A 22,102-nucleotide genomic window follows, 5' to 3' on the forward strand; every position below is an offset into this window, starting at 1 on the left:
CATGACTAAACGCCAAGGTGCACGGAACGCTGTTACCTTCCCACTGAAGTGGTACCTATTTATCTACTTGCAATTTCTTGCTTTCGAACTGCTAGGTTGGCAGGAGTGTAACATCTTAGAGACCAGGTAATTTGTAGTGCAGTCTCAACAGAGGTATGCTTATTGATTTTAATAGATTTGGGTTTAACTCTGTTTTAGGATTTCACTGTTCTTGTTGTAACCAAAAAACCTACTTCAGTGGATGAGTGACTGAAAACAGGGCCTAGAATTGAAGTACCAAATTATCATAAGTGTTATATTTAGTGGAGGGATGGTGGCTCAGTGGTAGAGCATCTGCTTGGCATGCAGAAAGTCCCAGGTTCAATCAATCCCCAGCATCACCAGTTAGTAGGTGATGTGAAAGACCCTGGAGAGCTGTAGTCAGTCTGAGTAGACAATACTGATCTTGATGGACCAAGGGTCTGATTCAGTATAAGGCAGCCTCATGTGTTCATATTAATGAGAATAACAGTCATAAATGTTATTACTGAATGACAATGATTTTAACAATTATTAGTGGTAGTGTCTCTTCTTAGCTCACACATCTGATGAAGTATGCTGATCTCTAAAGTGCTACTGGATTCAAATCTAGTTTCAGGAGGGTAGCTGTGTTGTTGGGTAGCAGAAGAGCTAGATTCGAATCCAGTATAGAGGAGGAAAAAATCAGGGGGGGGGGATTTCCATCCCCCAGGCCTTTATTTCAGGGTTTTTTCAGTAGAAAAATTGGAAATTAGGGGGAGTATTGAAAAAACTCCTATGAAATATTTTTTCTCTTAGAATGAGTTAAATGTATTTAAAATTAAGGTGTTTGTCGTATAGACATAGACAGCTCTTAAATCCAAGATGCATTTTTGCACCTAGAAGAATACTAAGCTTCATCAGGCAAGCACACAGATCTTTCATTGCTTTTCAGCTACTGCATGCCTTCTGTTGTCCTTTTGACCTTTTCACCACTCCCTCAGACCAAGCGCACATATACTCACAGATAAGGCAATAAGCTATTTGTTACCCAATCTTGCTGGAAGGAAGAAAATCATGAGGTAGGGCTAAGGTTACCAGGTTCTACCTTGCTCCTGGCAGGGGGCTCCAGGCTGCTGCCCACGTCACAATGACATCACTTGGAAGTGACATCATCACATTGCTGACATCAGGGGGAGTGATGCTGTGGTTTGGGGGCAAAACTCTATGGTTTTTTGTCCTCAAAAGCATAGAGTCTGCCCAAAAACTAGAGCATCACCCCTGACTTTGGCAGTGCGATGACATCACTTCCTGGCGACATCATAATGACAGGGACATTGTGTGGCAACGTCCCTGTTCAGGGGTGGGGCTTCCCCAGCTGGCCAGTAGCTGATTGGACCCCACAGACTGGGGGATTCCCTGGCCGGACTGGAGTTCAGGCAACCCTAGGTAAGGCAGAATTTGCACCAAAGCCTCAGAGGAAAACTCTGAAAGTTCCACTGAGAACTGAGGTCTCTCTAACCAGACAGCAAAAATTAAAGTGCATGTGCTAAGATAGTATAGGTGCATCAGCTTGCAGTTTTCTCTTAAGTATTGTGTATATTTACAATTTTGCATATAGAAAACTAAAGCATTTATAACTTTTAAATTCCATGAATATGTCAAATGTTACAATTTTATCTGCTAAGTTATAAATTATGTGTTTTATGTTGTTAAAGCAGTGAAATTAGGTTTGATAGTACTATAAGTATTTGTCAGGTCTCACAAATTCAACGTAGTCACTCTTATAGAAAGGATAACTTTTATTGATAGACATGAGTCACTGAACAGCTTCTCTGTCCAGAATAACCAGGAACCCCGGGGAGGGGAAGCATAAAGCAAATTCAAAATACGCAGCCAATGATTATAATTCCCGCTCGAGCCAAAAGCCTCTTTTGCGCGGCTATTTTCCTGGGATACAAACGGCCAGGTTGTTTTTACTACAAAACAGTTCTCACAGTTTCATCTCATTAAAATGAAGCACAGCATACACCACTCCAACACCTGTGACCTTGGGATAGATAACATAGCAGTAAATAACTTCTTGCAAGCAGGCAGTGTCTAGGCATGCGCATGGATGCGGAAGCGCTGATCAGGGGGGGGGACATCAAGTGCAGTATAATTGACAGCATACAGAAAACATAATCAGAACCCAGTATATCATTTGGCAGCTTGCTGACAGTATTGCATATATTCCACTTTCCCCTGAAATTTCTGCTTTTTCTACACACACAAAAACAGGAAAAAATGTGTCATCGTCCCCGTCTTGAAAATTTCTGGAAACTCTACATCTCTAGTCCAGTAGTGTGTCAGAGACCAACATGATTTGCTGCATATAAGCTCTCCAGAGTCAAAGCTAACTTCATCAGATAAAAGTAGGATTGGAGATCACTGAGTCCATATATCCAAATCAGAAGATAATAAGGGTGCTGCAAAGATTGAGTCAGGATACAAAGTTCCAATGCAAAACATAATCAGTGTGATTAGACTCAGGCATATAGCTTCGTTGCTCTGAAGCAACAGAACAAAGTTTGAGTCCAGTGGCACTTTTAAGACCAACAAAGTTTAATTCTGGGTATAAGCTTTAGTGTACATGTACACTTCATCAGATACATTGAAAAAGTATTATACCCAGAATTGAACTTTGTTGGTCTTAAAGGTGCGACTGGACTCAAATTTTGTTCTTCAGTTTGATTAGAGTAGGGGAGAAATGCTTGGGACAGATAATTATTTCCTGTAGAGAGGTAAGAATCCTATGTTCCCATTCATCCCTGTGGGATTCATTATTCTGAATTTGTGAACGACCTCAAGTTATCTCCCCTTGAAGCCTCTCTGTTTGAGGACTGTGTGAAACTGGATGCTGTACTAGATGCAGCAGCAGACAGAGCTATTTGTGTGTTTTAATTTCTTCTTAAGGCTACAATCTTGTGCATGCCTTCCAGGATGTGAGCCTCCTTACTAAAACATGCATAGCAGTCACGGGATGTTTTGTTTTGTGCAGGATGCAGAGTGGGGGAAGGCCACACTAAGTCAACTCTGCTTTGCTTGTTCCCGGCCATGATCACAAAGTGTGCCTTGCACACGAAAGCTCATACCTTGAATAAACTGTTGGTCTTAAAGGTGCCACTGGACTCTAATTTTGTACTAGTGCTTCAGACCAGCTGCCCACCCAGGATCTACCTTCCTGCGCTGGAGATTGCTCTGCAGTTACTTGCTTAGGACACCAGGAGGCCGGCACTGGATAGGATCTTCCCCGTCCGCGTCTCTCTCAGTTACATCACTTCCTTCTTGCTTTCTTCTGTGATAGTACAGATCGTGGAAGGCGAGGCTGTGTGGTGCTTCAGCCTGGAGGCATTACCAAACCCCACCGATAACTCCCCGCATGCTTTCAGATTAAGGGCTGAGGGGAGGAGTTGTTAGAGATTTCCTTGCTCTTTTTGTAGAGACCCTCGTGGAGACTTTTGGAAACATGGGAGTCACTTGGTACGATAATTTGCTTTTGTGGCGTTAATAGCGATGTTTGTTGTTTGTACTGGGTGAAGATTCCTTTAGAAAATAATTTGTAGAGTGTATTGCTGGTTGATATCGGGTGGGATAAATTATACAAGCACTACTGGGCATGGGGTGGTGGTGGGCGGGAATGGGAGTAACTGAAGATGGCATTGTTTGCTTTAGTTATTTTAAATTCCGTCATCGCAAAAGGTAGGGGAGGCAACACGAGGCGTGGGAAAAGCCGCGCTAGGAGCAGGCCGTCTTGTTCAAAAAGGCAGGAGATCTGGCAGCGTGGTGGCGTGTGAGTCTTTGATAGCAAGCTGACTTCTCTACGGGTGTTTTTTTTCTGTATACGCAGCGCGTCTTTGGGGGGGGGCGGGGGACGTCGTGCTTTAGCGGGTGCAGCAGTCTGATCATGTTGTAGGGAGAAGGAGTGCTATGAAGGACAGCCTGTACCGGGTGTGACGCGGCGAGCCTGCGTTCTGTAAACTGATGTGGTGTGGGGGCACCGCTGCCGTAGGCTGCGCTGTCATTTGCTTGGAGTGTGCTCTCGGCTGCTTCAGCGGCTGCTACGGCATGAGCTCACCGATGCCCAGTAGCAGGGCGGGTGGGGGCGGAGATGCTGGTGCCCACCGTAGTTCCTGCCTTGAATTTATTCGTATTATCTATCGCTACACAGATGGATTCTTTGCACTTTGAAAGGGAATGAGGTACGGAAATGCGAGGGAGTTTTGTGCGTGGAGCACGGGGGTTTGGCAAAGGCTGTTGTGGAAGGGTCGTCTGTACTGCATCATATAACATTAAGAAGAGTGTAGGAAAATATGTGTGTTTAGTATCTATTACTGGCGTGTGTGTGTGTGTTAAGTGCTGTCAAGGAGTGTAGGAAAATGTGTGTGTTTAGTATCTATTACTGGCATGGGTGTGTGTTAAGTGCTGTCAAGTCGCTTCCCACTTATGACGACCCTATGAATAAATGACCTCTAAAATGTCCTATCATTAAAAGCCTTTCTCAGGTCTTGCAAACTGATGGCCGTGGCTTCCTTTATGGAGTCCTTTATGAAGACCCTGATGGGTCTTCTTTTCCTAGTGCTACTGTCTTCTCCAATGAGCCTTGTCTTTTCATTATGTGACCAAAGTAGGATAGCCTCAGTGTAGTCATTTTAGCATCAAGGAAGAATTCAAGCTTGCTTTGATGGTCCATGCCTGGTATCCATAAAACTATCCCCCAACACCACATTTCACATGAATCAACTTTCGTCCTGTCAGCTAGGTCCCTCATTGTCCATCCTATGCCCATACATAGTAATGGAGAATACTATAGTATGAATTATCTTGATCTTGGTCACCAGCAACAAATCCTTACAGTTTAAGATCTCTTCCTAGCTCTTTCATGGCTGCCCTTCCCAGTGTCAGTCCCCTGATTCCTTGGTTGCCAATTCCCTTTTGGTTGATAATTGAGCCAAAGAATATTTGTTTCTCCCAAATGCTTTGAGTGTGGTTTTCACTTCACTTTCTGAAATTGGTGGTTGTTTTTCAAAAGGTTCTTCTTGGAAGGAATCTGTCATTCTTTCATCTCTTCTGTATAGTTCTTCACTGTATTTTTCCCATCTTTTCTTTATTTTGTCCTGTTTAGTTCATGTATTTCCATGTTAATCTTTCAGCATGCGTAACCGTAGTTTAAATTTCCCCTTGATTTCTTGACTCTTGTGAAATAGAGCTCTTATTCTTCCTTTTTTGTTGTTCTCTTCTTTTTCTTTACAGTGGTTATTATTATAATAGTTCTCTTTGTCTCTACATACCAGTCACTGAAACACTGCATTTAGACTTCTGATTCTATTTGTCACTTTTTATTTTTGCGTGTCGTCTATTATCACTTTTTATTTTTGCTTCTCGTCTATCTTCAGCAATTTTAAGAGTTTCCTCAGTAATCCACCGTTGTTTCATTTCTTTTTGCTACAGGAATAGTCTGTGTGTATTCTTCCTTGATAATATCTCTGGTTTCAATCCATAGTTCTTCTGGTTCGTATTCACTTGAATCTGCAAATCTTTCCTTTGCATGATCTTTAAACTCGTCAGGAATGTTGTTTAGATTGTATTTTGGCAAGATGAATGTTTTGGTGTTTTTCTTCAGCTTTATTCTGATATTAGCAATTCATGGTCTGTACCACAATCAGCTCCAGGTCTTGTTTTAGCAGAGAGAATAGAGCTTTTCCATCGTCTGCTTCCAATTATGTAATCTATTTTGTTTCTGTAACGGCCATCATGTGATGCCCATGTACACATTTGTCTGTTTGGTTGCCTAAAACGTGTTCCAATGAACAGCTTGTTTTTGCAGAATTCTGAGTCACACTCCTGCTTCATTTTGTGCTCCTAGCCCAATTTTTCTGACAATAGTTGATTCTATTTTGGTTCCCACTTTTGTGTTACTATCATCTATGATTATCAGCTTATCTTGTTTAGGTATGTAATCAGTTTCTTCCTGGACACCTGCATAAAAGCTTTCAATTCCTTCCTTATCAGCATCTGTACCTGGGCCATAAACTTGAATGATGGTTATGTTGATAGGCTTTCTGTGAAGTCTGATATTATTTGGTCAGAGTTTGCATTATAGCCCCTGACCGTGTTACATCTTACTTCACCATTACAGCAATTCTGTTTCTTCTGTATTTGCCATTTCTTGAGTAAAATACTTCATAATTTTCTGACTGAAACTGTCCTAATCCCTTCCACTTTAGTTCACTGTGTCCCAGGATTGCAATGTTTAAAACATTCCATTTCTCATTTTACGATTTTGAGCTTACCTCGATTCATACTCCTTACATGCCGTGTTCCTATTATATGTGCCAAACAACTTTGGATTTTCGTTTTGCATCCATTTGCATCAACAACTGAATATCCTTTTTGCTTTAATCCCATTGTATCATTAAGAATAGCTCTACTTGTCCTCTGCTCTTCCCCTGTAACTGATTGTGTGCTATCTGACCCATGGGCCTGTCTTCCAGCACAATATCTTTTTTCATTTTGGATTGTCTTATTGTAGGATATTCAAGATATGAGATGATCAGAAGTAGTTTACCATTACCTTCTGTGCAGTACTAGCCAGAGTTGTCTGAAGTGTCACTGTCATTGTCTGTGATAGATCCTCCATCAATATCACCTTCCACTACTGTTACTCCCCAGTAGCTACCCTTCAAGGATTCCTTCTCCCTCATTGCCACTGGAACTGCCTGTTCTCTTCTGCTGATGTAGCAGTTGATTCCTGGACAGGGTGGATGCAGAGTTTAGACTTGACAGAGTCTACATTCCTCACAGTATTGCTCTTAGTTTCATTGACACACGCATACCCCCTAACCACGTTAAGGTGTGCATCCAAGAGGGCATATTGTGCACTGGCATATTGTGTAGTACTGGCATACTGTGCACCATTAGCCATATATTGTTGTGTTTCTCCATCAGTATGATATTACGAATGCCTCTAGTAGAAATCCTGGTTGCAATTGATAGACTGGATACATTTTGTAAAGGAGTTTCGTTTCATACCTTTTTGCTAGTGCAACAGCCACTACCTGACATATCTGAGAAAAGAATAAGATGATATCTAAAGCAAACAGATTTAGTATGGTCTGCTTTTTGGTGTGTCTTACTTTAATGCTTTGTGCAGCCTTGGTAACATGTACCTAAAATTAACTAGGCCACAAAAATGATTAGTGGCACATCTGCTTGAAAAATACCTATATTACTTATTTGTGGTGTATTAGCTGTCTGGAAAAAGAAAACTAAAGGTAAAGGTTCCCTTGCTCGAAACCAGTCAAATCTGACTCTAGGGTTGCGGTGCTCATCTCCGTTTCAAAGCCGAAGAGCGAGCGCTGTCCAAAGACGTTTCCGTGGTCATGTGGCCGGCATGACTAAACACCAAGGCGCACGGAACGCTGTTACCTTCCCACTGAAGTGGTACCTATTTATCTACTTGCAATTTCTTGCTTTTGAACTGCTAGGTTGGCAGGAGCTGGAACTAGAGACGGGAGCTCACTCCATCATGCGGCACACTCGGGTCTCAAACTGCTGAACTACTGACCTTCCACAGCCTGCAGTTCAGCATCTTAACCACTTGAGCCACCGCAGCTCCTCTGGAAAAAGAAACAAAGCCACTATTTCCGATTTCTACTCTATTTCTGTAGTCACTAGGAGTGTGTGTGTTTTTTAAACTAGCCATAGGTGATCAAGCAGATGGCTAATAAGCTTTCCTTTATAGAACAGCTTTAGCCATAAAGCATGAAGTTTTATATTTCCAGTAGAATTTACAGGATCAGAACTTTGTTTTAGGTAATGAAATGCATTAATTTCTCCATGTTGGTTTACTCTATATAAATACAGCTCTGTGTCTGATTTATTATTTAACTTCTTAGAAGTCACTTGGGACACATGATGGGCTATTTATCTCATGGTGCTGCACAGTGAAACGTCTCTTAGAGCAAGTCTTATATGTGTGTGTATAATTTGTCTTGCTAATTTACACAAGGCTTGCCTGCATGTGTTTAGGATGAGACCCTAAATTATTGTTCCTGGCTAACTTAAAGCCACCAAATTGTCACAGAGCATAACCCTTTATTTTTTTGGCGGCGGGTGGGGGGACGGAATCTTGATTCAGCATGATCAGGACTCGAAGCCACTTACAAGGAGATATGAATCCTGTGCATCTGCTCTCGGTTTCACCCTACCTTTCATTACATGGTACCTTTCTAATCACATTTCATGCACAAGCCAAAATCTGAAAGAACAACATTAAAGTCTTGATTTGAGTTGTTTTGAGAAAGGTTAAATGCTGTGAAATAAATAAATAGAATTTAAAATCAATGAAAGGGCATGAGGTAAATTTGTAGATTTTGTATGTAACTTTGGCCAAAAGTGAGATTCTCTCCCTGCCCCTCCCATCCAGTATTGCATCAGTGACTCCAGCTGCAAACAGGCAATGTTTGTTACTGCAGGTTCAGAAATTTTTTGCTCATCATCAACCTTAATACTTTCCATGTAGTACCTTAAGAGGAGGGGAGATGGCACAGTGGTAGGAGCACGTGCTTTGCAAACAAGCTCTCAGTTCAACCCTGACAACTCCAGTTAAAGGAAGGACCTTAAGTTCCCTATCCTGAAGAACCACTGCCAGAGTAGATGATGCTGAACTAGGTTAACCAGCGGGAGCTCTCAGTTTGATCCAGAGTGTTCAGCAAAGATGGACTTCAAAGTGAAGGCTTTCCCTCTGGGATCTTTGGCTCTCTTTCTCTCACACATCAGTCTAAAGCAGAAAAAAAAGTTGCCTGTGGGAAGGGAGTTTGCATTCTGAAGGCAGAAAGCTTCCAGTTTGGTGTAGTGGTTAGAAGCACAGGCTCTAATCTGGGAGAACCAGGTTTGATTCCCCACTCCTCCACTTACAGCTGTTGGTGTGACCTAGGGTCAGTTACAAGTTATTTCAGAGCTGTTCTCTCACGAGCAGTTCTGTAAAGAGCTCTCTCAGCCCCACATACCTCACAGGGTGTCTGTTGTGGTGAGGGGAAAGGAGGTTGTAAACTGCTCTAAGACTTCTTCGGGTAGTGAAGGCAGAGTATAAATCCAATCTCTTCTCTTCTTCCCATCTCTGGTGCCAGACACAGATGTTGGAAACACCACCTCCCCGTTTTAGTATGCAGAACCACATATATTCATGTTAAGTTTTCCCCTCACCTTTTCTCTGTTACCTTTGCCACTGTTGAAATATAATTTATTAGATCCTTGCAGCAAGGAAATTGCCTCTTTTGCTTATTGTGCTCTGTCAAGTATCAGTGTGCAGGGCAGTGCTATGTTAGCCATAACAATCATTGGAATGCACAGAAAGGATTCCATGCCTCGTGGCTGTCATTCTGCTTGTGAGTACATGGTTTTGGGGCCTTTGCTGTTACAGCCTTTTCTCTTGTGTTAGTGTTTCTCAGATGCCAGTAGCAGAGGGGAAGAGTGTGCAGCAGACTGTTGAAATCCTAACAAGAAAACTGGAACTACTTGGAGCAGAGAAACAGGGAACTTTTGGTGTGGACTGTGAAACCTACCACACTGCCCCCTCCACAATGGGCAACCAAGGTCAGCATTTCTAAAATAACTTGTATGTTCAGATGTTTAAGATGTATGTAGTAGTTGAAGATTGGCTGGTTGAGGCTCAGCATTAAGTGCATTTAAAGAAACAGCTGCATGTATTGCTGTTCCTGGAAAGGAAATCAGTATATAATGACAGTATTTTAACTGTTTAGCATGTAGTTCTAGTTATTTGACACATCTTCCGTCCTTCAGGGAGCACAGGGCAGCATACATAGTTCTGCAGTTTTATTATCAAAATAACCCTGTGAGGTAAGTTTGACTGAGGATCATCTAGGGTTAGGGTTCATAAGAAGCCAGTTTGGTGTAGTGGTTAAGAGAGGTGGACTGTAATTTGGAGAACTGGGTTTGATTCCCCACTTCTCCACATGCAGCCAGCTGGGTGACCTTGGGTCAGTCACAGCTCTTTCAGCCCCACCTACCTCACAAGGTGACTATTGTGGGGAGAGGAAAGGAAAGGACATTGCAAGCAGCTCTGAGACTCCAAGTGGGGGCTAGGGTATAAATCCAACTTTCCTCCTTCTCAGGCTAGCATGGAAGAAATGTCTGGAAATAGCAGCCTGTAGCCATAACTGTGGCTTGTTCGTTTTCTATTTATTTGTTGTGGCTTATATCCCACCCTACCCTGCAAGCGGGCTCAGGGTGGCTCACATCATATCACAATACAGCAGCAGTTTAAAAAACATTAAATAAGCATTGAGAAGTAAAATGTTAAATAAATACATTAATTAATTAATTAAATAATCTACACAATAATCTGGGTCCCCTAACTGACAGTTCAACAACTCTCCCCCCATGCCACACACCCCCAAGCAATATTGGTGGCTGTGAAAAAGGTTATTTTATGTGCTGTTCTTTTTCTGACCCAATGTGTGATCTTGGGTTAGTCTTTCTGTGAAATAAAACTGGAATAATGAGATTTACAAATGAGTTTAACTCCTTTAAAAACTGCATATTATCCTGATAAAACACAGCCCGTTTTTAAGTTTGAAACAGATTAATTTGTATGTCTTCTTCTTCCCTGTCTTTATCTTATGAAAATGGCAAAACTGTTCACCCTGATGTGGGGTAGGAGGCGTTAACAGTAGCAATGTGCCCTTTTGATGTTCTGGGCAGTCCTGTGAAGTTAGTAATCTACAGGGTTTTTTGTTAGGTGTCTGCCTGCCCACATGTACCTATATAAGCCTTTTGTAGCCTTAAAATGGAAAGAGGAGACAGAAAAACTCTCTTCTACACAGCTTCCTTGACAGATTGTGTGAAAGCAGTTACAATAGGCAAAATATTTAGAGGCTAGATATGGAATATAATCCTTTGTATGTCTATTTAGAAATCAGCCCCACTAATTTCAATGGGGTGCACTTCAAAGTACATGAGCATAGAAGTGCAGCATTAGGGTATCTGTGGCAATGCTCTTTGCTGCTCTAATGTGCTTCTTTAACACGGCATAAGTGTATGCACCCTTCCCAGAAGTGGAGCACCAGAAAGCAGGGCTGCAACATTTTAAAGATTTTCTTCACCTCACCTTTTCTCCAGAGAGCTCAGGGTCATGTATATGGCTCCCTACCCCCATTTTATCCTCACACCCACCTTATTAGGTAGGTTAGGCTGACAGAGAGCAACTAGCCCAAGGTCACTTGGAGAGCTTTGCGCTAGTGTGGGGATTTGAGTCCAGGTCTCCCAAATGCTAGTCCATCATCTGAACCCCTACACAAGTAGTCAGTTAATTGTGGACTCACGTGATTGAAAATGTTTGGATTAACTAGAAAGATATCATCAGTTACTGAGGAAACTAAAAAAAAAAAATTAAAATGATAGGAAGATTATGAGAGGCACTCTGCCCTTTCTCTTGTATAACGGGAATGCCTCTTCTGAGTCTGCATCTATATTTTTTATAACAGGGGTGCCAATCATGCAGCCTGCGGGCCAGAACCGGCCCCTGCAGGGCTGGTATCTGGCCCATGAGCAATGGCCTCTCTCCTGCTTCTTTCTCCCAGGCTGCTGCATTTCCAAGCCTGGCTTCCCTCCAGTGGCTTCTGAGGAGGAAGGTAGGGGGGAAGGAAAGAGACCCTATGTGCAGCAGATAAAAGCTTCCGCAGTCGCTCTCTCCTGCTTTGTTCTCCGGGGCTGCTGCTGTGGCTGAGATCTCCTTTTCCTCCTTTGGGGAGAAAGGGAGGGGGGAAGGAAAGAGAGAGAGCGCCTGTGTGCCCCAGAGAAAAGCTTCCCCAAATCGCTCTCTCCTGCTTCGTCCTCCAAGGCTGCTGCTATGTCTCCAAGCTTCTCTTCCCTGGATTGGCTGAGATTTCCTCCTCCTCCTCCAGAGAGGGAGGGAGGGGGAAGGAAAGAGAGAGAGAGAAAGTGCAAGAAATAGTCCTTTGGCACACTGAAGACCAACAAAGTATAAACTTTCCAGGTATAAACTTTCGTGTGCTTCCACACTTCTTCAGAGAGAGGGAGATTTTTCTGGCAAGCACTATTTACATTAAGATTACCTGGCTTTGCTTAAAAGGGGAAGGGGGGCAGGAAAGAGATGCATTTGGGATAAGGGGAATTAAAGGGAAATTATTTTAGCTTATTCTGAGAAGGGTTGTTTTATTAGAATGATCTGTGCCTATCTGGGATAAGTATTTAAAAATACATTTATGGTTCCATATATTCCAGTTCAACTTGTGGTCTCCCTCTCTCCCACCTTACTGGCTTCCTTTCTTCACATTAACCCTCCCCTTTGCTTTTTAACTGTTTCATTATCATCGTTAGCACTGAGTGGATTTTCAGTCTGAAATCCACACATTATTCCACTTGGAGAGATCCTCTTTTCCAGTTCTAACAGATGAAAAAAGAAAGAAAGAATAGAAACCTAACAGTATAGCTTGCAATCTTTATTAGTGGAAGGGAGCAAGACTCCAGTAGCGCCTTAATGAGTAACAACATTTGTGGCAGGGCATGAGCTTTCATGAGTCACATCACACTTCTTCAGATACCGCTAGAATGTGAGTCCATCTGTCCTGTTACCTTGGAGAGTGAATTGATTTCAGATGCCAAATGACAATAGCAGGCATTGGTAGGGTATGAGCTCTTGTAAGTCACTGCTCATATCTTCAGAGTTATGTGTTCTTTGCGTCCTCCTGGACTGAATCCTCCTGGAGCAAATTGAGACCTAGGTTTCCTGTCTCAATACCAGTACTGATATCTCTGTTCCTGCTACCCCTCTGCATATCGCACCTAATCCAATCAAACTTGCTATTGTCATTCAGCATCTGAAATCATTTTTATAAAGTTTATATCTCCAGTACCTCATGTTACATTTTATGGCACATATGGCTCCGCCCAACATAGTGACATTTATGTCAGATCCAGCTCTCATAACAAATGAGTTCGGCACCTCTGCACTATGCTTACTGAACTGTAACTGTTCTTATGATCGCACAGTAAATGTTTCAATAGATAGCATGTTCAAATTGAATAGAGTACTTTTAAGAGCTAAATACCTTTATGGCAAAGTGCACTTCATTCATAGCACACACTTCAAAAATACAAAAAGAAAGTGGTTAAAAAGTCACTTAGATGCAGAAGTGAGCCATACACTTGACACTCTAGTTCTGTGTGAGTGAATTGTAAGAAAGGCCATTGAATTAACTAGAATTTACTTCCAGGTAAGTATGTATGGCCCCACTGGTGGACCTCCTGATGGCACCTGGTATTTTTTTAGCCCAAGGTCACTTGGAGAACTTTGCGCTAGTGTGGGGATTTGAGTCCAGGTCTCCCAAATGCTAGTCCATCATCTGAAGCCCTACACAAGTAGTCAGTTAATTGTGGACTCACTTGATTGAAAATGTTTGGATTAACTAGAAAGATATCATCAGTTACTGAGGAAACTAAAAAAAAAAAATTAAAATGATAGGAAGATTATGAGAGGCACTCTGCCCTTTCTCTTGTATAACGGGAATGCCTCTTCTGAGTCTGCATCTATATTTTTTATAACAGGGGTGCCAATCATGCAGCCTGCGGGCCAGAACCGGCCCCTGCAGGGCTGGTATCTGGCCCATGAGCAATGGCCTCTCTCCTGCTTCTTTCTCCCAGGCTGCTGCATTTCCAAGCCTGGCTTCCCTCCAGTGGCTTCTGAGGAGGAAGGGAGGGGGGAAGGAAAGAGAGCCTATGTGCAGCAGATAAAAGCTTCCGCAATCGCTCTCTCCTGCTTTGTTCTCCGGGGCTGCTGCTGTGGCTGAGATCTCCTTTTCCTCCTTTGGGGAATCAGCTTCCATATGCAAAAGACCAGGTTGTCGCAGCAGTTGTGGTGTGGGCGGGACCCGGGCTTTGCCTAAGTACAAGCACACTGAATATTCAAAAAGAGCAAGCAATACAGAACTAAGAAAGCAGAGGTGATTGATAACAAATAGAGGGTTAGTTACAGGGTGATGCAACCTGTCCAGAAGTGCAGGAGTCCATGGAGATGAGATTATGGCCTAAACCCTGAAGGTTTAGGGGTGGACTGCCAGTTGGCATCAGGGCAGAGGGCACACACTCTGAGGCCATGTCTTTGCTGGAATATACGCATTGGAAAACAATGCAGACCAATGGGCAGCCCTAGGGGCTGGTCTCAGGTGAGAACAATAGATTACCTGGGCCAATCCTGGGTCCCAGGGGTGTATGACGTCAGGATGGACAAGGCCTAGATGTGACCAATGAGCTCTCAGAGGGGCAGAGTCTGTCTTTAACAATAGAAGCCAGGTGTTGGGTGACTGTACTGGGGCTATCCATTGTGAAACAATAGAGGGGTCTGGCGTTTCCCTGGTACCAGACAAAAGGAGTGATGTTTCTTAATGTGTGGCAGTATGAACCTGAATGGCTGACCATTCACTAGACATGGAGAGTTAATGTTTCCTTGATAAGTCTGGCATAGGTGTAAGAATTCAGATAGGTGAAACAGGAGAGAAGGATGGAAATATGCAACACACTTCATTCATGACAATAGCACAGACCAGAGGCTTTTTGTCCCTACTTGCCTGTACATTTGACAGACAAAAGACTAACCATTTGGTCAGTAGAATATGCCTGAGGCAAGGGCAGAGACTTGCCCTTTCTAGTCCTCTTTGGACTAAGCTGACAGGATAGATGGGGGGGTTGCTTGCATGGAGGGTGCTTGGCAGTGCAGCCAGCCTGGAGAATTATCTTTGGCCTGAATTTTCTCAGCCAAAATGTGGTTTTCCTAGCCTCCCAGCAAAAGCCACTGTTTAAGCCAAGCCTGGCTTCATAGGGCACTGCTTGTGGAGGTTCAGAGGTCGTTTTTGGGGTGTCTGTCTCAGGAAAGGCCAACCCAGGTTCAGGTCTGATGAGGCTGGCTACACCTACACCTAATAGGCGGTTGTCTGTCAGGAACAGCAGGGGTTGCAGGGTGCTTAAAGCCACGAGGAATCCCACCCCAGCACTAACGCCTTAGTGATCCTGCCGGCCCTGCCTCCACAGTGGCTTCTAATACTCCTCCCCCTCCTACACTGGACAGGCAGCTGCCTGTCAGGTGTAGGAGAGGAGGTGGGATGCTTACAGCCGGGGATGTTTGCTCAGCAGGATTACGTTAGCCCTGCTGCTGGCCCTGCCTTTCTGATGCCTTTAAATACAATGCCCCCCCAACACCAGACAGGCAGGTGTCTGTCTGGTGTAGGAGCAGGGCCAGGGAACTTTAATCCATCAGATGCCCCAGCGGGATCACCTTAGCGATGCTGCTGGCCCAGCCTCTCTCATGGCTTCCAACACACTCCCCCCATCTCCTACACCTAACAGGCAGTTGTCCGTCAGGTGCAGCAGCAGGTGCAGGGTGCTTAAAGTCATGAGGGAGCCCGCCCTAGCAGTAACGCCTTAGTGATCCTGCCAGCCCTGCCTCCACAGTGGCTTCTAATACTCCTCCCCCTCCCCCTCCTATACAGGACAGGCAGCTGCCAGGAGGAGGCAATTTAGGAATGTGGCAAAAACATTTGCACATAGTACTCCCGCGGGGCACTGACCTGCGCAGGCCAAGTATCAGCAAGATCACTCTGAGGTGCTCAGAACAACACAGTCTCCATATGAGCAAAAGAATCCAGGAACACAAGTAGATAGGTCATTACTTTTGTGGAAGGTGGCAGGAATTGACTTAACAGATGACTGCTTCTTAAATGGACAGTTCTATGTGGCCTACTCCAGAGTGAGCTCATCAAGCAGCCTGGTGATCCTAGCACCTGAGGGCAGAACCACCAATGTGGTCTAGAGAGAGGGCCTTCAGTACATGAAAAAAAGGACGTATGTCTCACTTCATTTCTTACACTACAATCTTCTCTGTGAGAATTCCTACAAGAAATGTCACATTTCAAATTTCACATCATCAGTATTATAACTGGATTTACGGAACTTAAATACCGAAGCGAAGCACGGGTATCAGGCTAATTATATTATATTTGTGAGGCATTCTAATATTGTCTGAGCTCCATTGAAGGAGATGACAACAATTCTGAGTGGCTTGCTTCTCCCTCTTTACTCTTGGCCATGTTGCTTGCTACTACAAGTGGGTCCAGTGGCCACAAGAACCAACTTTTCTAGGGTCGGAAATATTTGCCAGAGGAAATGGATAGCAGGGAAGATCTGCGACTGTCAGTGGTTCCGGTTTATAGAGCACGGGATCAAACCCCAAATTTCTAACATAAGAAAGAATGGTGAATTTTATTTATTTATTTAAATTTATAATGAAGAACAAAGAGAAAGCAAAGAAAAACAAGGAGCAATAGAAAGCTACCAAGTGAAGGCAGTAACTTGACCTCTTTGAAGACTGATATTAAAAGGCAGATGAACTGTCTCGTTTTTAAATAAAGAGAGGCCATGTTCCTCTATGTAATAGTCAGTCCCAAAGTGCTTTCTGCAGGTCTCTTCAAGTACCTTCAAGTATAATGGTTGGCTGTGTAAACAAGGAAGGCCCCAACCGTCTTGGCTCCATATCAGTTGCTTTCAGGCCTTCCAACCTCTGGGATCCCTTCCTTGATCAAGATGTCTGCTGATAAATCCTCGCAGTGGATTCAGGGTGTGTTCTGCTTCATACAGAGTTGGCTAGCATGACGGAATGTGTGGTTTCCCTTTGTTATTTGAGAACCCACCCAATTTTGTCAGAACACACCTAACACCCCTTTTGGATTTGTATGTTGTAGGGGAAAGACAGCAGAGGTGGCCAAATTGTCTTTCAGGGAAGCTCATGTGCCATTTATTTATCTATGCTTCCCTGGAACATTTTGAAGATCTTTGTGCTAGTAGATAGTGGAGCTCAAGATTGTTGAAGGTGGGGAATGGTGGTAGCTTAATGGAAGAACATATGATTTGTACACCAAAGACTCCAGGTTCAATTCTAAGTACAAGAATCTTGGGTGGCAGGGCTGAGTTGAGATACAAGCAAAGGGCTATGATTCCACACACACACACACACATACACTTTATATGAACAACAATGGGAGCACTCCCATTAGGTATCTCTGCTGCTCAATCCTCTATCCCTGTAGATTTAAAATAAAGCAAGAACTCCAGTGGAACTGGTGTTGCTGATTTTGTTCCCTTCTGGAGTGGTGAGAATTAGAAAGGTCTTTGCTTATGTCTTGGCTATGTCATGTGATATAGCTTGTACTCCAGCCATTTCTCAGTTCAAAACAGATTATAATTAATTGCTGATATAGGTTTTACAGCATGTGCTGTGAAGTCTGTATGTGACTGTGTCTGTATTGGAATGCATTAGGATGAAATGATGTGTCGCTGTCTCCAGGTTAGACAGCAGGTTTTATCACCTGAAATTTAGCTCCACAGGAACTTTCAAGACATTATGCAATCCTAAGCAGTCACACCCTTCTAAGTCCACTGCAGATTTGATCTTCAACTTCATTTCACACGACCTTGTCATCATGTGAACTATAATAGGGCTGCATATAGGTTTCACCCAGACATAACACTAAACCATGGTTTTATTTTAATTACAGTTAGTTTGTCACACACATTAAATAATCCACTTTAAATCCACTAAATGCACTTTCCAACTGGATTTTGCCAGTTCACACACTTGGAAAGTGGATTGAAAGTGGATTATTTAGTGTGTGTGACCGCAGCCCAAGATTCCACTTGCAGATGATCATTCAAATGCTGGTTTGTCTCAACAAATGCTTGCTTAATTACCGTTGCTTTGACTAGGTGTCTCTGTAGCATGGGAGTGTATGGAAGTGTCTGCCAAGAACAAACCAGAATTAAGGTAGGGTATCTGTATTTGTAAGAGCTGAACTGCGGGCTGTGGAAGGTCGGTAGTTCAGCAGTTCGAGACCCGAGTGTGCCGCATGACGGGGTGAGCTCCCGTCTCTAGTTCCAGCTCCTGCCGACCTAGCAGTTCGAAAGCAAGAAATTGTAAGTAGATAAATAGGTACCACTTCAGTGGGAAGGTAACAGCGTTCCATGTGCCTTGGTGTTTAGTCATGCCGGCCACATAACCATGGAAACGTCTTCGGACAGCGCTGGCTCTTCGGCTTTGAAACGGAGATGAGCACCGCAACCCTAGAGTCAGATTCGACTGGCTTTCGAGCAAGGGAACCTTTACCTTTGCCTTTTATCTGTATTTGTACATTGTATGAAGCCATAGTTATGTCTAATTGTGGTTAATAAACTTTAAACCATGGCTTTAGGTTCTGATTTCATAGAACCGAACTCTAACCAGAGTTAGTAGAGTCACCACGCTCAGACAATCACTCTGGCCAGAGTTAGTTTGATTAACCCTTAGTTTTATTCTGAGCTGACTCACAACCCCTTCTGTACAGTTACCAGTAGAACCAAATCTTGAGACACAAATTTCTTCCCTTTCTAAGTATCGTTGTAAAACTCTTCTACTCTTTGAACCAGAAAATACCCCTTCTGATGCATTTCTTTGTGCAAAGGCAGAATAGTTCAAACTCTGTGGGAAGTAAATTGTCTTTACCTTGCTACCACCAGATCTTTCCAACTGCCTCTGCCTCCTAGGGTGGGCATTTTCTTAGCCAAAAATAGTTCAGGACTGGACACATTTTTCCTACAAAAATGAAAAGTATGCCTTATACTAATGAACTACTGAACATCCCCTCCCCTGCAATTTCAGTGATAGTCTTGTAATAGTAGAGTCTCTGATTTCTACTGTGTTGGAGGGTATATAAAAAGTTTAAACCCAAACCAAAGCTGCACACCAAAAGATCTCAGTTTCCCCATGCATGTACAAGTATTTTAGATTGACCTTCCTTTAACTTTTCAGTTGAAGTAATATGCTAGGATTCGTCCAACCAGTAGAAGCCACTTTTAAGAAGCCACCTGCCCTTCCTCCTACTTCAAAATCTCCAGGAATTTCCCAACCTAGGGCTTTTAACCCCAGTCTGGCCTGGTCCCAATAAGTCCTCCTTCAAAGGCCAAAATAGGCCTAGAAAAGGACCCTACCCCCTACCCCTGCCTTTTACTCACAGAAATCCAGCCTAGAATACTGTGGTTGCTTAGCAACAGCCACTGAGGGCATTCATTGCTTAAAGCTACAGGCACTCCTTTTATCATTTTTGAGTTTTTTAAAAACCCCAATAGTTGGGTTTTTATTTTTTAGGTTTCACATTTTTCTATAAACCCTTTTTCAGTTTGTGGAAAGATTTGTCTTGCCTGTTTATAGCTCCAGTCACCAGATTTAAATATTTTCAGATTTGGCTGACTTTGCTATTAGTATATTACAAGAGGGAATCGTAACAAAATGTTGCCATCCCACCTTATTGGCCTTTCAGTGCAGGGGAAGAAATAGCCAAGCCCACACATCTGCAAGCAGAATACTGCAGACTCACACGCCTGTAGTCTCTGAAGAAGAAAAGGTTTTCCTCCCCACCCACTCTGTTTTTTCTTTTCCCTGTAACAGTAAACCATAAAACTAATTGGCTGGGAGGAGGCGGGCGGGGGGAGAAGAGTGGAGGCACTGGGAACTTCTCTCGCCTGCTCCAAAGGGCGGAATCAAAGACATATTTATTTTCTGCTCCCCCCCCCCTTTTTGTTTTGGCATAAGTGTGCGCTTCTTGTAATTGCATGGAAAGTGGAAGGAGCCACCTGAGCGGAGTGAAGGGAGCTGAAAGCTGCTGCGGTTTGCTAAAGCACTTTAAAAATCACAAGGTAGATCCTGTTGTCACAAGGTAGATCACAAGGTAGATCCTGCTGCAGGCTTGAACATTTGGTGGAGGGGGCGTGGCCATGGGGGAGGACTCAACACAATCAGAACTACAGGAAGGGGAGAGAAAGCTCCTCATCCTCTGCCTCGGTAAGTCCGTTTCCTGCCCACGCGCAGTGAACGCTGATTTACTTTTTTGCCATTTTTAACCTCCCTCATATATTACATTTTTAAGATTTTTCTGCACACCTGGGGAGTGGCCCACGTGTGCAGGATAATCACTTTTCCCTCCATGTGTCCCTGATCTGAGGAATTAAGTATCCACACGCAGGGGGCCATGTTGAGAATTAGATGTATAGATAGACAAGTTGGGAGCCGCAACAAAATGTTGCATATTATTTTTTCATAGTATAGTTGGTTACTGTTTAAATGGCTTTCTTGTAGTAACCAATTTGTTAGCTTTTTGAATTTTCTCATTTTGGCAGAATGTCCTCTTTTGTGAGGTACGTTTGGCATTGTATTATACTGTATAGTACTGATGAGGGATTGTTGTTTCTGACAAAAAAGGCAGTTATTCTTTCTTTTCTTTTTTTGCAATTTTTTTTTATTTTCCAAAACTACAAGAAAATAAGGAAATGGAAACTATAAACTACAGGAGAAAGTAGTGACTTTAACGATCACCTTCAATGTAACAAATTATTATTATTATTATTACTTAAAGCTGTTTTATTGTAATCATTATGTTACCACCACCTCTTGGGTTTTTAGTGGTTTATCTTTACTTTCTCCGGCAGTTATTCTTTCAACTGTTCTGAGCAGTGCCCTCTTAAGGGAGGAGGCAGCTCTGTGACAGCCTTCTGTGACGGGAAGGGAGTGACAGTTGGAGCCCACTTTTCCCTTTTCCCCTTAGTTTTCTCCTTTTTCTTTTTCTTTATTGAACACTGGAAAGAGAGCCATCTAGCCTTGCTTAGTTTCCTTGTGCATAGTCAGCCAGCCAATTAAAGCTGGCTTCAAAGAGGCATTTGCCTGGGAATTACAATAACTTTGTTTATGTGAGGTGAGATTTCAAAAATTGCCTTACTGAGTACTGCAGGTCTTGAGGTGCTACAGGTGTCCTGTACCACTCTCCTTCTGAGTGCCCTTGACAAAAGCAGCTGTTTAAACGGCCACTGGTGTATCAGTGGATCAGCCTGAGGCACCTTTGCTTGTTCAGTCTCTCACCTTGCCATGGAGAATTGTGTGGTTGCAGGACTCCATTCTTCTTCAGCCTGAGATAAGTCCACATTCTCCCACAGCACTAGCGTTCGCTCTAAGCTGAGTTAGTGTGAGCTAGCTCACAGTTTTTTGCCTCCAGCTCACACAATTTTGTCTTAGCTCAGGAAGGATGGCTCTAGAGCAAACTAATTTATGCAGTAGCCAAATCATTCACTCACAACTTTAATGCCAGTAGCTCACACAGTAGAATTTTTGCTCACAAGACTCCAAACCTTAGAGGGAGCTTTGCACAACACCATAGCTGTCTTTGGCAGTTTATTTGTCTGACCGGTTTGCTAAGGAATTTTTAAAAAGGTGGTGTGTACAAACTTAACACTGGTTGGAGGAAATCTCGCCTCCTCTCCACCTGCCCCCTACCTCTCAGTCACTGTGCCCACCCATCCATTAATGACATTTCAGCTGCCCTTTTCTAACTTTCCTCTGGCTTCTAGTCAGTCGGAAGAGAGAAGTAGTGGGAAGAAGCAGTCCCCAAGCTGGTGGTGGGGGGGGGAAGAAGCAGTTAGAAGCTGGAGAGAATGTTTTTAAAGAACAACGGAGCCTGCAGCTACAGAGATTGGGGTGAGAATGGTCTTCCTCTCCTGCTTGCAAGGCTTTGCAGTTGCAGGCTCAGATGTCCTTTTAAAACTTTCCCCCTGCTATTTAGCCAGTCATACTGCAGGAAAAACAGCGTTGGAGATGGGTGAGTGGCAGTGAGGAATCTTCCCCAATGCCAGCTCCAGTTCTGCTGTTGCTTCCTCCCCTCTTCCCTCACCCATTATCTCTCTCTCTGTGTCTCTCTCTTACTCTCAGCCAGTCAATCCTTCTCGAGCTGGTGGAGGGGAAGAAGCAGTTAGAAGTCCCCCCCCCCAGAAAGTTTTAAGAGGACAGTGGAGCCTGCAGCAAAAGAGGTAGGGGTGAGAAGCTTCCCTCTGCTATTTGATCATTCATACTGCAGAAGAAATCCTCCCCAATCCCAGTTCCAGTTCTGCTTTTGCTTCCTCTTCTCTTCCCTGACTCATTATCTCTCTCTGGCTATCAGACAGTCTCGCTCTCACTGTC

The 22,102-nt window shown here is 43.5% G+C and overlaps 1 protein-coding gene across 5 annotated transcripts in view; it reads left to right on the forward strand.

Moving 5' to 3' along the window:
• Positions 1 to 3,340: 3,340 nt before the first annotated feature.
• The window catches only part of MED20 (mediator complex subunit 20), a 30,556-nt gene continuing 11,794 nt past the window's right edge, over positions 3,341 to 22,102 (forward strand). The window contains exons 1-2 of one of the 5 annotated variants that reach the window (XM_015421647.1): positions 3,341 to 3,519; positions 9,479 to 9,633. In XM_015421647.1, coding sequence (XP_015277133.1) covers positions 3,506 to 3,519; positions 9,479 to 9,633 — 169 coding nt within the window. In that variant the 5' untranslated portion in view covers positions 3,341 to 3,505. Of the gene's footprint in view, positions 3,520 to 9,478; positions 9,634 to 22,102 lie in introns of those variants that run through there. The other 4 variants (XM_015421648.1, XM_015421649.1, XM_015421651.1 and 1 more) reach the window with 4 other exon arrangements.

This window comes from Gekko japonicus, unplaced genomic scaffold (assembly GCF_001447785.1).
Source record: "Gekko japonicus isolate JY-2015 unplaced genomic scaffold, Gekko_japonicus_V1.1 scaffold2274, whole genome shotgun sequence".
Lineage (NCBI taxonomy): Eukaryota > Metazoa > Chordata > Lepidosauria > Squamata > Gekkonidae > Gekko > Gekko japonicus.